At 35.5% G+C, this 16,907-nt stretch overlaps 1 protein-coding gene across 10 annotated transcripts in view; it reads right to left on the bottom strand.

The window, feature by feature from the left end:
• Positions 1-16,907, bottom strand: part of tns1b (tensin 1b) — a 272,519-nt gene that overhangs the window by 52,661 nt on the left and 202,951 nt on the right. For all 10 annotated transcript variants that reach the window (XM_051904735.1, XM_051904732.1, XM_051904734.1 and 7 more), the window contains 5 exons: positions 16,365-16,425; positions 15,935-16,010; positions 12,231-12,360; positions 11,944-12,009; positions 11,713-11,829 (listed from right to left, as the gene is read on the bottom strand). In XM_051904735.1, coding sequence (XP_051760695.1) covers positions 11,713-11,829; positions 11,944-12,009; positions 12,231-12,360; positions 15,935-16,010; positions 16,365-16,425 — 450 coding nt within the window. The remainder of the gene's footprint in view (positions 1-11,712; positions 11,830-11,943; positions 12,010-12,230; positions 12,361-15,934; positions 16,011-16,364; positions 16,426-16,907) is intronic.

Here is a 16,907-nt window from a genome sequence, read left to right as displayed (position 1 = left end):
TCAGTTATGTCCTTGTGGAAACATGGTTCTCTTAAAAGTTTACATATAGATCCCTAACCAGGTATCTGACAAGCCAGTAACTACGTGAGGAAACCCCAAAAGGTTTCTCAATCAGCGTTAATAGAAGACGGGTGCACATAACTGGACTCTCAGTCTCGTAAATATCAAGACCACCGCCATCTGTCACAGGTCAATGAGAGCTATTTAGAGGGGAATATCTGACCCGTACTGAGCTATGCGCGTAGGCCTCTGGAATGCAGGAGAAATGGGACAATCTTGTCTTGTAAAGAGGAGAGGAGGTGGAGTGTTGATCGGCCGGTAAACGAGTCCTCCCTCTCTTCGCCAGAGAGCGTTGCTCCTCTCTGCGGTAGTTAAATCTAAAGACAAACACAGATCCAACAAGGATACGATCTGGACAGCAGCTGCAAGAGTGGCGTGGGTGTGAAGGCAAAGGTCGAAGGTGAAATGTTATGATTGGCTAAATGTGAATCCTCCTGAAGGCCCTGAACACAGCCTGACAAAACAGCCCACAGCAGACACACGCTGAACAACTGAGTCTCTGTGTTCGTAAAACTGGAGGAGCAATTCAGGAACATTCTGGGCATGATGTGCACACTGGCCTTTCATAGGATCTGACATTTGCTATTGCGCAATGAGTTTGGAGTCAAAGCAGTTTAATTCCAGTGATCTGAAGGAACAAATCTAAAGACTGTTTACATGATAAGGACACATTCTGTATGTATACAGCAGACTGATCAGCTCTGAGATCTGGAATGAAACATGCACACAACTCATTACAGCAGATCTAAGGTGTCAGATGTAGGGTAGGGGGGATGATTAGGACAATTCTAAGGGCCCTGGCCAGTCAGGGGGCCCATTCGGTGGAGAAATTCAGGGTTACATTTTATTATGATGGTCCACATTAGACATTCTACTAACTATAAGTAACTTTGCAACTACATGTCAACTAACTGTCATTAGAGTATCTATAGACTGTAGTAGACTGTTATAGACTGTTAGAGTTAGGTGTTAGGGTTCAAGTTAGTAGAATAAGTTGACATGTAGTTGCAAAGTTACTTATTGTTAGTAGAATGTCTAAAGTCGACCATCAAAATAAAGTCTTGGTGCTCCAAACCCATCCCCAACCCCCTGCACCCCGGTTGAATCTAAATAGAATAAAGCAGAGAATGTTTCTTCTGTGTTTGGGTAAATCTCACAAAACATGTCAAGAACATTTTCAGAGTTCATAGTTCACTATTATATTTTGCTTAAGTAAGCAATAAGGTACGAGAGGCTGTGCTGTATCGTGAATAAGTCACGGTAACCCCTTCAGCCGTGACTTATCCATGATACAGCACTAGCTTTGAGTACCTTATTGCTTTTATAAAACAGTTACCACACTATACAAATATTAAAGCCAAAAAATGTATCAATGCAACTTTCATGAAGTAAAAAAGCCTTCCTTCCTGCCGGAAAAAAATAGTCCCTGACCGTGAACAGCAACAGAAGTTACATTATTACGCCATTAGATGGTGGCAAAGACTGTCTTTATGAGTGTGTCAGTCAGTACCGAAGACTTTTACATTTTAAAGACTGAATTGTTGTGAACAAGACAAGACACAACTGACAAATGCTTTGACTAGCACTGTCAGTCATGGGAAAACCCCTTAATTGTTAAAAGGACAAGATATTGCAGCAGACATTTAAACATATTTTTTATTATGAACATAGGACTGACCTGAAGGAAAATGCTAAATCTGAATGCAGGTAATAAACTCGTTCAATCACAATACTCTTCTATATAATATAGCAAGCTTCAATGAACAATATCAATTGAGAACAAACAGTTTACGTTGCTAAGAGTGGTTGCTAAGGGTGTTGTGTAGTGATACACGGAACCGTTGGTTGAAGCGGTCATAGCCGTGTTTTATTGTGAATAAAACACAGCTATTGACCAATCAGAATCAAGGACAGAAACTAACTGTTTTATAAAGAATATTAAACCTAATTTTGCTGTATTGTGATATTATTTTCATGAAATTCTTATTACTGTACTGTGAAAAAATAATGATATATTATTTAAATAGAAAAGTATTTGCCAGGGCAGTATTTACTGCACTATTTTTAATGCATGCTTTTAACAGATGACAATCTAATACACATCACAATAATATTATTAATACATTTTATAAAAAAAAAAAAAAAAAAACATTTTAACTTAGCAAACATTAATGAGCAGGAAAGTGTAATAATCATGAAAATAATGGCACAGTGTACAGTAATTGTAAAATAATCTTAATGGCCCTAAAAGTACTCTTTATTTTGTTGATACAAAATATACTTTTAAATTAGATATAACAGATTTATATTATAAAAAAAAAATCATATTGTAAAGTGTTACATCATGTCTGTAATTTATTCTGATTAAAAAAAAAAATCATATTATAGTAATAAAATGTAAGAATTTTTGGAAGTAAAATAAATAAATAAATAAAACAAAAAAAATCCTAAATTAAAACGTTACAGTTTGGAGGTATGGGTAAGTTTAAGGGTGGGTTAAGGTGTAAGGGATGGGTCAACAGTGTAATTATAAATGTAATTACAGAAATTAATTACAGATGTAATTACATGGAGATATTTTTTAAAAATATAAGTACAATGTAAAAACATGTATGTACACAATAAGTGTATTGTATCAAAATATTAATTTAAATGTAAGTACATAGTAGTTAAGGCCACCTAATATAAAGTGGGACCTTTTTTTTTTTCTTTTTGCGTGATCCATTCAGTGTTTAAAGGCATTACTCCAGACCTCACTGGCTAGTACATTCCTGCAGGTGACAAGAGCTCAAGTTTGGCATTTCCTGATCCTATTCCCTGTTTTCTCAGTATCATTTCTTGTCCTCACTCCACTAACCCCATCAATATGAGTATAAAAGGCCCCCCCCCCAAAAAAACAGAATTATTCCACAGCAGAATCCTGTCCAGAGTCAGTGTATCAAACTCTGTGATGATCAGGAATAATCTTCAGTGGACATTTCCATATCATTTTCAATTCCAGCTTATCTGTGGATGAGCCTTAGCTTTTGCCACTGTAATAATAACAACACGACAAAAACATCCGGAAGACCACACGCGTGAACAAACAGTCCTCAGGTAGTTAAATCCGTCAGAGGGGAAACACGAAAAGTGCACCTCTGGTGTCATGTGTTAACAGATGGTGACAGTAAAAGCCTAGCGTTGTGATGACAGTGAGGTATCTCTGTGAAATCCACTGCTGAGACTAAACTACAGCGTGCTGAAAGGGTTAACTGTCTCATTTTGTTGGCAAAGCTACCGGTTTCTAGCCACATAATTAAACAACATTTGAGATGGAGAGGCCCAGCCGCCCATCGCAAGAAGGTTTAATTGAAGCCAGCTTGATGTGTAGACACATTTATTACGTAACAGTTAGACTGCCAGCCACACAAATAGACCATAATAAAGCTCAGCTTTGCACAGCTGAACTCCAAAACGCAATTCAAACACCAATCCTGCAACAACTGTGATGAAACCGTAGCAGACGCTCTGTTTAAGAGCTTAGCTTAAATATGTGCTAACCGCACTTAGTCTCATAATAAGGAAATCAGCTGTGCCTGCAAAACTTTGGAAAAGAAAAAATACAGAGTTGGTGAAATTAAATGCAGCCAGTGAGATTCATTTGAAACTGCCATTTTTCTAAATGCATGATCAAAACCTGTTGGGTTCCTAGTAATTCAAGGTAAGTATATTAGCACTCTAAGCCTTGAAAACACATTTAAATTGTTGGAAGTTACTTCATATCATGCTTCAACAAAAATAATGAGGGTATAAGCATACTTTTGCCATATAAGGGTGACTCTTTATTTATTATTTATTGAAAAATCTTGAAAAATAAAACTTCTTCAAATGCTGCTTCTATATTAAAACATGTATCACATTTACTAAAATAAAGAGCTGACCATAGCCTTGATCAACCGTAAAGTGGGTTTTATTGTGAAGTGTGTGTGTGTGTGTGTGTGTGTGTGTGTGTGTGTGTGTGTGTGTGTGTTGCCGTTAGCTAGCAGTCAATTAACTGATTTTGTTTCACCATAAAATTAAAATATTTTATTGTTTTATTATTATTTTTTTCATTTTTATTTTAATAAAATCATTTTTTTTATGAAAACAATAAAAAAAATCAATATATAAAAATAAAAATATATAACATAAATAAAATAAAAAATAATATAAAAATGAAAGTAAAGAAATACGATGGTATGATGACAATAATTTGGTATTATGTAAAAAGTTAATGATATTTCTAATTTTCAAACAGTCACACTGGTTGGGGGACAAAATCAATGTATCTGACAAATATTTGACAAATTTCATCTTTCAACACTACAGAGAGGTAATTAATGAGACACAATAAAAAGTGTCATACTAATATAATCTATTATTTAAACACAACAAAACCAAATTACAGTTTTAACATTTTTTTTTTTTTCTTTAAAAACATCACAGAGAAGTTCCCCGATTCAAAGAATCACCCACACTGCAAAAAATAATTGTTGGTTTAACTTAAAAAAGTTACCTGGTTGCCTTAAAATTTTGAGTTAATACAATGAAGGCGATTGGTTTAATCAACAGAAACTCAAAATATTATGTTATCTGAACCATATTAATTATCTAAGTTCATTTGACAAAAGAAAAAAATGTTTGATAACAAATCATGAAAATAATTTTTTTACAGTGCGTAAACATCTAGCAAACCAAAGCGTACCACCGTTTGTGGTTGACACAATAAGTCAGAAAATAAGTTGAGTGAGAGGACAAATCATTCACACAACTTTACCTCAGAGCAGATCAGATCTGCTGCCAAGCTTCAGCATTTCTCTCCAAACACTTCTTCTACCTCTTCTAGGCTTTTATCGTCCAAAAAAGACAGTAACTCTTACAGTCCAGTGTGCTCCGTGCGTGTGTGCAGTGAACAGAGACTCTTCGCTCTGTCACTCTCCCTCTAGTGACTGATAACAAAAAGGGTTTTTGGTATCCAGGCTGGAGGAGTTGGCTCTTTTTCACACACCATTTCTGTCAGCGCCTCTCCAATCCCATCTCCCCGTCGTCACACTTTTCTTACCCAACCATCCCAAAAATGCTGTGGGCAGGGCCTTAGCCAAATATGGGGAGGCCACGGTAAACAAGGCCTCAGTGCTGCCTCCCGACTCCCCACCAGTCTTTCAAGCCGAACCCCGAAAGTCAGAGCCACCCTCAATGACACTGATGGACAGAGGGATTGTTTTTACAGTCACAAGGCCTGTCTTCACCTGTCTTATGTTTACTTGGCACTGTGTGGAGAGTTACAGAACGCTGCGATTCTGTCAATTCTAATGTCTTGATGGACTTAATGGGCTTTTTTTAAACAACATTAAGATTTTAGGTTCTATTTATACAAATAATATAATATACACTACCATTCAAAAGTTTGGGTCAGTAAGTTTTTTTTTTTGTTTTTTTTTCTTCTTTTTTTAAGAAATTAATACTTTTATTCAGCAAAGATGCATTAAATTGATCAAAAGTAACAGTAAAGACATTTATAATGAAACAAAAGATTTCTATTTCAAACTAATTATGTTCTTTTGAACTGTCTATTCATAAAACCGGAATCACAACTTTCCATTTCATTCAAAAATACATCACATTATTAAAATTAAATTTTTATGGACAGAACATATCAAATCAAACGATGCAAATTATTCTAAATGTTCATTTGTAAACTTGGCTTTGAAAGTAAGACATGGAAAGCAATTTTGATGGATTCCAGCCCAGCGCTGAGGCCAGGGAAGTGTAGTGTCTGTGGTTTCTGAGGTGTACAAATATCAGTGGACCAACAAAGATTGGCCTTGTTTTGCTCTAACCTTGCCAGCAGCTCCTGTTAAACAGAGACGTGCTATCTGTGGTCAAGGCACGAAGCCGATAAGACATCAATTACCGAGACATTAACATCCAAGAAGAGATAAAGCATTATTATCTTAAAATGCTGCCCTCTCATTTGTGGGCAGGTCTACTCTAATTATGGCGCTCGGTCCAGATTGAGTGACTTTTAAGATAGTGGTTTACTTCTCTAGTACTGTAGGGAACAAACACTGTATGACTGTGATTCATCCAAGTACTGTATATAAGATGCATTAATGTTGTTCACACGAAAAAGAATATTCTGAAACCATTACTTGTGTCGTTCTTCAGTGGAAAACACGAAAGCAGAAATTTTGGATTTCCAAGCTGCTCTTGTCCATGCGACAAAAGTGGATGATGGTTAAATACATTAATATCAACCCTACAAAAAGCACTAGAAAAGGATCATAAAGGTAATCCATACACAACATCCTAAATCTTCTGGAGTTAAATAATAGCTGTGTGTGAGAAAGAGGGCTAAATGTCTCGTTTGCACTTGTGTGCATTGCGGCAGGACGACTCAAGACATGGCACGCAGGGTTTGACTTCAGCAATCCCAAACATTGTTTCTAAAGCGTCTCGTGCGAATAACAACTTAAATTTCAGTCTGTTCCTCACACAAAGCTATTGTATGACTTCAGAAGACTTGGAATATAGTGCACCAGTCACACAAGTGTAACTTTTGGAGCTTAAGGCAAGACACAACAGGCAAAACCATTGTTTATTTCATGCACTGGTTGATTTTGAGATTTTGGGCTATTTTGCTTCCATAACATGTTTCTTTTCATACTGTATATGAAATTGTACATCCAAAATGCACATTTAAGAGTTCATTTATTACACTATCTATCTGCGTCTGTATATTTCAATTACAATATGGGCTGAAAATGGACAAACCCTGCGAATGGGTTGTTTTAACCCAGCGTTTGGGTTAAATGTTTGCCCAACCTGCTGGGTAGTTTTATTTTAACTCAACTATTGTTTAAAAACTACTGTATTTCTTGCTTAAAATGAACCCAAAGTAACATTTATTAATACGTTTAATGAATAATAATTCAACAAACATTTATTAAATTGCTTATTAATAAATGTTCACCTTTTGTTTATTATTGTTGCGTCTAGTAATTATGTGTCTGATTTTTCAACTTGATTTTCTGATTTTTAAACAGTTGAGTTAAATAAAACTGTCCAGCACGTTGGGCGAACATTAAACAACCCAATTGCTGGGTTTGTCCATTTTCAACCCAACTTGGGTTGTTTTCAACCCAGCATTTTTTATATTCTGAAGGTTTTTACAGAAGGTTTTTTAACACTTCGTTCCCTCCCAAAAAGAGATATCCAGAGATATGGTGCTTTGTTCTTTTTTTTTTTTTTTTTATTAAGCACTGTTAGAGTTAATTGAGCCAAGGTATTTAAAGCAGGGTCTAATGATATAACGAAATCCAAATTTTGAACAGTTTTTACTTTACCAATATATTTTTATGAACCCTTGACGTTCCTATGGGGCAATACATTATCGTTCTATTGTGTGCAATCAGCTCATTTTCTATAGAGATGCATTAAAGCTAAACATGCAAGCTTTTCTAATGGCAAGGGACCAACAAACCCTAATACTGAACAGTTTTTACTGTACCAATACTTTTATGAACCCTTGAATTTCCCATATGGGCTAATACATACAGAGCCGTCTGTTGTGCAATCAGCCCATTTCACAGTGCCGTTTCTAAGCCACTGTAGAGGTGTGTTAAAGTTAGCATGCAGGCTTTATACTAGTGGTAATGGACTAATGAAATCCAAATTTTGAACAGCTTACCATACCAATGAACACAAAAGAAGATATTTTGAAGAATGTCCATAACCAGTTGATGGGCCAATATTGACTTCCATATTGTTTTTCCATACTATGGAAGTCAATGGGGTCCATCAACTGTTTGGTTACCGACATTCTTCAAAATATCTTATTTTGTGTTCAGCAGAAGAAAGAAATTCATACAGGTTTGGAACAACTTAAAGGTGAGTAAATGATGACAGAACTTTCATTTTTGGGTGAACTATCCCTTTAATCATGACATAAGTTCACTGTTCTTGGTGTATCAGTACCAGTCATTCTCTCCTCTGACAGTGTCAGCCAGTCCTTCAGTGTTGGCAGACGGGACGCATGCATGAGCTCCAGCACAAAAGCATAATGTCTGGCTGCTTATCATGTCTCTAGAGTCGGTCCTCTGACCGCAGTCACTCAATGGAGATGTTTGACTGTGTGATAGGCATCTAAATTCATTTGCAAATGTGCCCTTTCCATTCAGCAGTCCTACTGACTGAAGACAGTCTCTGTCAAGCATGCAGGAGTGGGCGGTATGATCAAACTTTATATAAGGATGGGTGTAATTTCATATCATGGCAATGGTATGATATATATATATATATATATATATATATATATATATATATATATATATATGTGTGTGTGTGTGTGTGTGTGTGTGTGTGTAATGTTCAAAAGATTGGTCAGAAAGTTTTTTTTCCCAAATTACCTTAAAAAAACAGTTTCTACAAAAAAATTAAGCAGCATAACTGTTTTCAACATTGATAATAATAATAAATGTTTCTTGAGCAGCAAATCAGCATATTAGAATGATTTCTGAAGGATCATGTGACACTGAAGACCGGAGTAATGATGCTAAAATTCAGCTTTGCATCACAGGAATAAATTATATTTTAAAATATATTCAAATAAAAAATGGTTATTTTGAATTGTAATAACATTATCAAAATATTACTGTATAAAACAGTATCAAATAAATGCAGACTTCTTCTAAGAGTCTTCTTTCAAAAGCATTAAAAATCTTACAGACCCCAGACTAATGAACAGTATATATAGTATATGTAGCATGTGGCATCTCATAAGGGGCATAAAACACTACCAGGTGATGCCAGGGGGCAGTTAGATAGAGGGGCTTTGGGGTCTTGCCTCTTGACCAGACACTTGGATTAGTTTACACCCTTCTTAAAGGTGGTGTATTTCTGCCTTCCCTATTTAAAGAAAGGATTGGTCAGACTTTATAGCCTTTATAGCCTGTCATCTCAGATGGCTTAAACGTAGAACAGAGTAGAATTTAAATATGTGCTAAACTGACTGGAGCTCCTAAAATTTGACCCCAGGGATATTAAAAATAACATAGCGATGCAGTCTCGACAGTTTTAAAAGTATTTTTTGGATTGCAATAATCAAAACACGCTCTTGTCGGATAGATAACAAACACACCGCATGTGTGTTTTCGAAGACAAAATAATTTATAGTTGTAGCTGTTTTGGACATTGTGATTGGACTGGAATGGTCTGACTGTCTCCTCACTGCATGAATTGCACAAGTCTCAGCCAACGCCTGGAATATTTCACAAAAGGCCACTGAAAGCCGATGAGGGAAACGGAGGCTTGGGACACAGGGTGGTGTGGAGTGGCTGTGGTCAAATTCCCACAGGAAAAATGGGCTCTGTGTGTTCTCTATTCAATGCTGGGATCGTACCAGCCTCCAGACCACCTCCAGACCGCCCTCAGTCCTTTCTGATGCATAAAACACACACACAAATGGCAAGATCTGGTTGAAATCACCATTTTTATTCTGATTAAATGGTGCTGATGAACTTATTCTCCTACTTTCCAACCATACTACATGCAATCATTGCAGTACTGAGTGTAATTTATGGCTAAATAAATAGCTTGAAGCATTACAGTTTTGACCACCGTAATTGTTCCAGGTTCAACACAAGTTAAGGTCAATATGATTAGTTTTCTGATCTCTTTATGAACTTTTAGAAGCATTGCATAGCTGTCTATGGAGGGACAGAAAGCTCTCCGATTTCATCAAAAAGATCTTCATTTGTGTTCTGAAGATGAACGAAGCTCTTACGGGTGTAGAACGACATGAAGGTGAGTAATTAATGACAGAATTTTCATTGATACGCGCACCGAACCACTGATTCGAAACAAAAGATTCGTAAAGCTTCGAAGCTTCATGAAGCAGTGTTTAGAAATCGCCCATCACTAGATATTGCTGAATAAAGTCATTATTTTGTTTTTTTGGTGCACAAAATGTATTCTCATCACTTCATAACATTAAGGTTGAACCACTGTAGTCACATGAACTGTTTTAAATATGTCTTTAGCAGCTTTCTGGGCATCTGAAAGTGTTAATTGTCCTGCTAGCAACGGAGGCCTCACTGAGCCATCGGATTTTATCAAAAATATCTTAATTTGTGTTCCGAAGATGAACATTTTTGGGTGAATTAACCCTTTACACTAAAGCATATACTTCCAAACCTCAACAGAATTGCATACATATCCTCCTAGAATTCCTCGCTCAGACGTTCCCTCTCCAGAGAGCTGTCCCAGCAAATGAGGATGTCTCAAAAAAGGACAACAAATCACTTGTTTGAGGAGCAGAAGCACACCACAAGTTAAAATAAGGAGGCTCGTAGCTTAGGCCACAAGGGTGTGAGGACAATTTCAGTGACACGGCGGTGTGCGTGTGTGAACTCAACTCGACCTCTGTGATTTGTTAAAGAGATGCACTACAAACTCCTCTGATTAAATCAGTCTCTGTCGCACACACGGATTATCATAGTCATGTACACAAACAGCTCTGTCATAAAACTAATGCAGCCAGAATACTGATGAACTGATGTCGGACTGACGGATGACCCAAACACAGACTCTATATGAACTCTGAGTGACAATCGTTAGTTAATAAAGGAGTAAACAAAACTCCCTCTTCCAAAAACCTAGTGAGCTGCTTTGATGTGTACAGACTATAGACACTTCTACAAAGTGCACAGGATACTCGACTAACAACTGATTTCAACAGAGTTTGGCGTTAGAATATTGCTAAGCTAACAATACTTTAGAGCGCAACAGTCGGGTTCCAGAAGTAAAAACGCCATTCATTTTTTTAATAATATAATCGATAACAATTTTTAACGATAACTTATCTACTGTACGCTACAAGGTTTTTGATCGATGGTATTTGCTTTGTGTTGAAGCCCACATTATTTTTAACTTATTTTTAAAATAATCATGTTTAACAGTGGAATTTGTGGTGAAAAACTACATTACCCATAATCCTGTACAGAAAATTCCACCAATCGGAGAGTCGAAACAAGCAACACGTGCCAAAAGAGCTCTTTAGCTCCACGCACTCCCATGAAGTAATTGAGTCGACCTCCATACACTCTCAAACTATTAAATATTTGTGTATATATGCATATTTTGCAATAAACTTAAAATATATATAAAATAGGTTTGTAACGCTTTAGCAAATGCTTTATTTAAATCTCTATGAGAGAAATTATGTAAAAAAAAAAAAAAAATGCTTGCAGAAGCAATGTCGCTGAAAAAGGGGTTGGGCACTGTTGCACTCATATAAATATATAATATATTCCTAAAAAAATATAGAGGAGTGGCTTCTTTGTGAAATGAATGTCAATTGACAGCATTAAGGGAAATATAAATTTGTGCCAACAAATAATTTAATATAATAATAATTTAATATATAATAATAATTTAGTCATAATTTAGACAGTAACTCACAATGAAAAAAAAAAATAATAAATTTTCAAGGATTTATAAGCAGAAATGTGACCTTTTTTCCCTAATTTGTCTGAAGCAAAAATAGAACTGTTTTACTACCATTCTGGATTCACTGTGGGGAAAATCTAATAATTTCCATTCATTCGTTGAAAATGAGACTACAGCTTCACTCACCTTCCATGGAATCTTCACAGCGCTGGTTGAAGTTCTCATAAGAATCCCAGCGAATCAGAGGATCTTGGGTATTGTAGTCCACAGAAACAGTGGGCCCGTTCTCAAGGTGGTCCATTCCTGTGACAGAACATCTACAGTCAGAAGCTTCTGGGCTCAGTTTATGCCCTATTTACAGTATTTCTATGATTCATTTACTAGCTGACAATGAATGACAATAAATAGAGTTCTTACCTTGGATTTTTTCTGGACCAAAAGAAAAGACAAATTCCACTTTTCCATATTCAGGAAATCTGTCATCTGAAAAAAAGAAATGGAATGACCAAAGCAGTGTCATAAATACAGCCGATTTAATAAAAAATGAAATAAAACAAAACAAAATAAAAAAATAAAATAAAAAATAAATTAATAATTAAATTAAATTAAATTAAATTAAAATAATATAAAATAAAATAATAAAATAAAATAAAATAAAATAAAGAATGACTATGCAAGACTAAACCCCGGCAAATCCAGCATACCTTTAAATGTTTCATCAAGCTCATCTTTGCCAAACACGATGCCCAGGTCATGAACAGCACAGGTGTGAAACTGCACTCTGAATATGACATCGCGGGACGGGCTGCGGAAGCGTTTGTGATAGCACTTGAGCTGTGGAGGAGAAAACAAACATAACAGGTGAAACACACAGAGAGTGAAAACAGTCAAAGAAATCACATGCTACTATTAAGTGAAAATAAGCTGAATTTCAGCCAGGGAGGAAAAAAAGCCATACCGTAGATACATGAAGCCACCATAATTATAATAATTATAATAAATAATTTTGTCTTCTCTAAGTAAGAAAGAAAGCAAATAAATAAATAAGTCAGCTAAATAAGATATTAATAATAAATAAATATTGTTTATCAACTTTATTGCAGTAACTTCTATACAACATATCAACGCTCTGTAGGATTTACAGGCAGAAATGTGAGGCTGGTATTATTGCAATGTTGTCTGAAGCATAAACAAAATTGTTTTCCTACATTTCTGTGTGGATGAATTTCTGGTTTTGCACTGCCAGTGTAATTCCTGTGAGTGGAGTTTGCTTCACTTCAACTTGCAACCACGATTTATGCTTCTTTGTTCAGAAATTATTTTCTGTGGTAATCGACATGGCACAAGTTGTATTGAACTTGTATTGAACCCAAAACATTCCTTTAAGAGCATGGCAAATCATTCAAATGTAATCTTGCGTCAATACACGCACATTCTGCACAGAAAGTTCTATTCACGGGCTTGGAACAAATTGTTTGAGAGGTTTTGGATGCTGGTCGCCTCGCCTTCCCATGGTGCAGCAGAGCCAGAGATGTCAGTATAGTGAAAGTATGTAAAACAACAGAACCTCTCCAAACCCCAGACAAGGACATAAAAATGTCCTCACTGGCCACTGAGGAAACTGTATCCTTCTTTCTGTTGCCCAAAATAACTATAATTAACCTACTTAACTTAGGGCAGATGGACATAAAATGTACAGCTTTTCAGTTCGGAGAGTGAAACATAACAAACACGACCAAATTGAGGAAGATGGGGGCTGGCTAAGCTTTCTGCGGTTTTCCCAAACTGAAGCAGAGGCTCAGTCTAACACATGGGGGGTCCGCTTGGGAAAAACAGTGATTCACAATCAACAAAATGAAGCTTTTAAAAACCTAGAGTTTATCTGAGAATACTAAAACAAATGATGTCGACAAAGTAAAAGGGAGATATACTGAATATTAAAAAACTCATATTCACTAATTTCATCTTTAAACTTCACTCAAATCATGCTGATAATATAATATGTAATGAAAAGAATATATTCACTTATGATCTCAGTCACATCTGATACTCAAGGTAAGTTTCACGTTCATGCTAACATATATTGATGTATAATATGCTTTGGCCAAAGCGCAGTGCTACTGTTGTGGTTTGTGTTCGGGTGAGAGTCCTCTATCGATCAGCTCTGATTGATTTCAGAGAGAGTGCTCCTCTACAAGCACAGCATTATGATCACACACTCAGCTCTTTTTGGCTTACTCTTCCAAAAAGCTTTCTGGGGTAAAAAGCAAATAAATCTATGCAGAGAAAAGTGTCTCTCAACAGGAATGAATGTCTGATGGATGGCCCTCTAGACATCCTGCTTTATTATTGGCATGTGTTGCCCTGAGAAATGCCCATAAATGGAGGAAAAACCTGTGCCATATTTAACCCCACAAGTCAAAAGCAAAATACTTTTTATATAAATACAATTATAGGACCAGTAGGATTTGTTTGCATTGTGACATTGATTTCACAACAATTCTGTATATTTTCCAAATTGTTATACTTTTGAGTTGTTTTGTGATTCCCATTATTCTCAATGATGATGATTCCCATTATTAGACATTGTAATTGGGAATTATAAATTAATATTAACCCTATTAGTGAAAATGTAAGATTGCATTATTATTATTATTATTATTATTATTAATTATTATTATTATTTTAAAAATCATAAAGGAAGTACAACAAAAAATTACCAATGTGTAATTTACCATTTAAGTAATAATATAATATAATATAATATAATATAATATAATATAATATAATATAATATAATATAATAATATAATATAATATAATATATGCATTATATTGATGAGAATAATTTTTGATTTGAATAACATATGATATACAGTATAATATAATATTTGAATAATATATATGAAAATATTTATTGTCCTAAAATAGACTTCATTTTCTTTATACAAAATATTTGTTTCTTTTGATTTTATATGATATGATTAATATAATATAATACAATATAATATATTTTGCATTATATTGATGAGCCTTTGGAAGGGAAAATCTGCTTAATTGTCATGAAAATCATGAAAATAATTTCCTTTATTGTCCTAAAACAGGCTTCATTTTCTTTACACTAAATATTAGTTTCTTTTGATTTTATATGATTGATAACATAACATAACAACATATAATATAATTAGTGCTGTCAACCGATTAAAAAAATTAACTCGATTAATCACACATTTTTCTATGATTAATCGTGATTAATCGCAATTGAAAATGCTCACGTTTTTATACGTTTTTAATATATTTTATAATGTAATAATTTCACAGTTTATCTCCAAATTAAAACAACATAAAGACAGTATATTTTAAATACTTGTTTAATGGGATCTTTTTATGAATGAAGGCCAATATCACTGATACTAATACTGCTACTGGTGTCTCAATGAGATTGACATGAATTATAGCCATTCAACATTACAATGTAATTGAAAGCTATTATTTTTTATATTTATTAGGCTTCAAAAATATAACAACTTTTAATTTAAGTGAACTTAGAACAATCCTCTCATAAACCCATAATAAATGTCATATTTAGTCTACCAGTGCCCTTCCTACCTGTCTAACAGATAGGAAATATACAGAAATTGAATAAAGTTACCAAACAGTCTGCACTGCATAATTTATAGCCTAAATTAAATATAGATTAATCATTATTAAAGCTACAAAAGTTCTTCAGTCAAGAGCTGTGAGTAGTTTTCTCTGTTACCTTTGTTCTTTCATTATCTTCAATGACAGACAGCATTGGTTGCTGTCACTTTAAGAGCTGCACATGACACAGATCTCACACGCGTCCCACTTTCTCACAACTCTTTACTTTCATTTTTAAAACGTGATTTAACTCATTCAAGGCTGTTCTAATGAGGATCCTCGACAAAACAGACATTTTTGGCATTATTGTGTGTGTTATTGACAGAGAACTAGATTGTGGCGCGCCGTCCATGCGCACGATACTGGCGCGCGTCTTTCTGTGCGTCGTGTGTGTGACAGGACATTCTCAGATAGCGCATTCTCTTTTTCTCTTTTGGTGCGTTTAAATGGTTTAAAAGCATTTGCATGAATAAGAGCGTGATCATATATTGTAATGCTAGCCAAAGGATGACAGGAAAAATGGATGCTGCGTTAATTGCGTTAAATATTGTTAACGCGTTAAACTGGAAAAAATTCATTGCATGCGTTAACGCGTTAACGTTGACAGCCCTAAATATAATATAATATAATATAATTATGGTAAAATTAAATAAAAATAATGGCTTCGAAATCTTCATGGTTCGAAAATAAGCTTCATTTTCTTCATATAAAATATTTGATTCTTTTGAATTAAGGATTTGACAGGTTTTGTGAGATTCATTCTTACCAGTATGTCTCCTTTCAGGAGCAGGCCGGGTTCAATGGTGATGCAGATACTGGTCTGACTGTCTCCTTGGACGTTACTGCAAACATCAGTCAGACACACACCCGTTAACCTCAAACAACCTCACATTAAACACACAAACATGAGCCTAAACATATGAGTGATCGATGCAAGACATATTTCTGTTTGTATCAAGGGTCATCCCTACTGGTAACGACAAAACTGCAGTCTGAGAGCATGGAGGAAGCTACAGGGGCTGAGTTCAGTGATGTATGGGAAAAGCACATGTGGGCTCCTCTGAGTGTGTGTGATTCAGAAGCCCCCACCCCCGCAGACACAGATGGGCTGCCTGTGATTGGACGTCCTGAAGGCTGGGCTACATGCCAGGGAAGCATGAGCAATACCGTGTAGGAAAACATGGGGTGTTTCTTACTAGATCCCAGATGTGTAGACGGGCTGCATAGCCTGGTAGATCTTGAGGAAAGGGCGGCAACCTGAGAAACCATGAGAGAGAACAAAAACAAAATGTTAGTAGAGCTCTAAAAGTGGATTATCTAAATGGCTGGTCTTCATCGTGGAGCAGAAATTGTCTCTCTAACTCTATCAGGCCCTGTTTATACACAGTATTACCATGCGTCCCAGATGATACGATCACAATACTGTTTATAGAATGTTTTACACTGTCTCTAATGTGTCTCCTGAAGCTACTTGTGATCAGGTTTTGTTGAGGAGACTTCTGAGATATTATGACTACATATATGACTTATTTAAGTTGACCTTCTATTGACTTTGTAATTATTATATATATATATATATATATCTTTAAAATAATCATGTAGGGATGCACGGATACCGATACCAGTATCGGTATCGGGCCCGATACCAAGCTTGTGTACTTAAAATACCCCCGATACCAAAGACTAATACCTCACGTGACGTAACTGACAGAATTTTCCATGCAGAGATACACCGGCGG

This window comes from Ctenopharyngodon idella, chromosome 9, assembly GCF_019924925.1.
Source record: "Ctenopharyngodon idella isolate HZGC_01 chromosome 9, HZGC01, whole genome shotgun sequence".
NCBI classification, from domain to species: Eukaryota; Metazoa; Chordata; class Actinopteri; order Cypriniformes; family Xenocyprididae; genus Ctenopharyngodon; species Ctenopharyngodon idella.
This window is presented reverse-complemented; position numbering and strand designations above follow the sequence as displayed.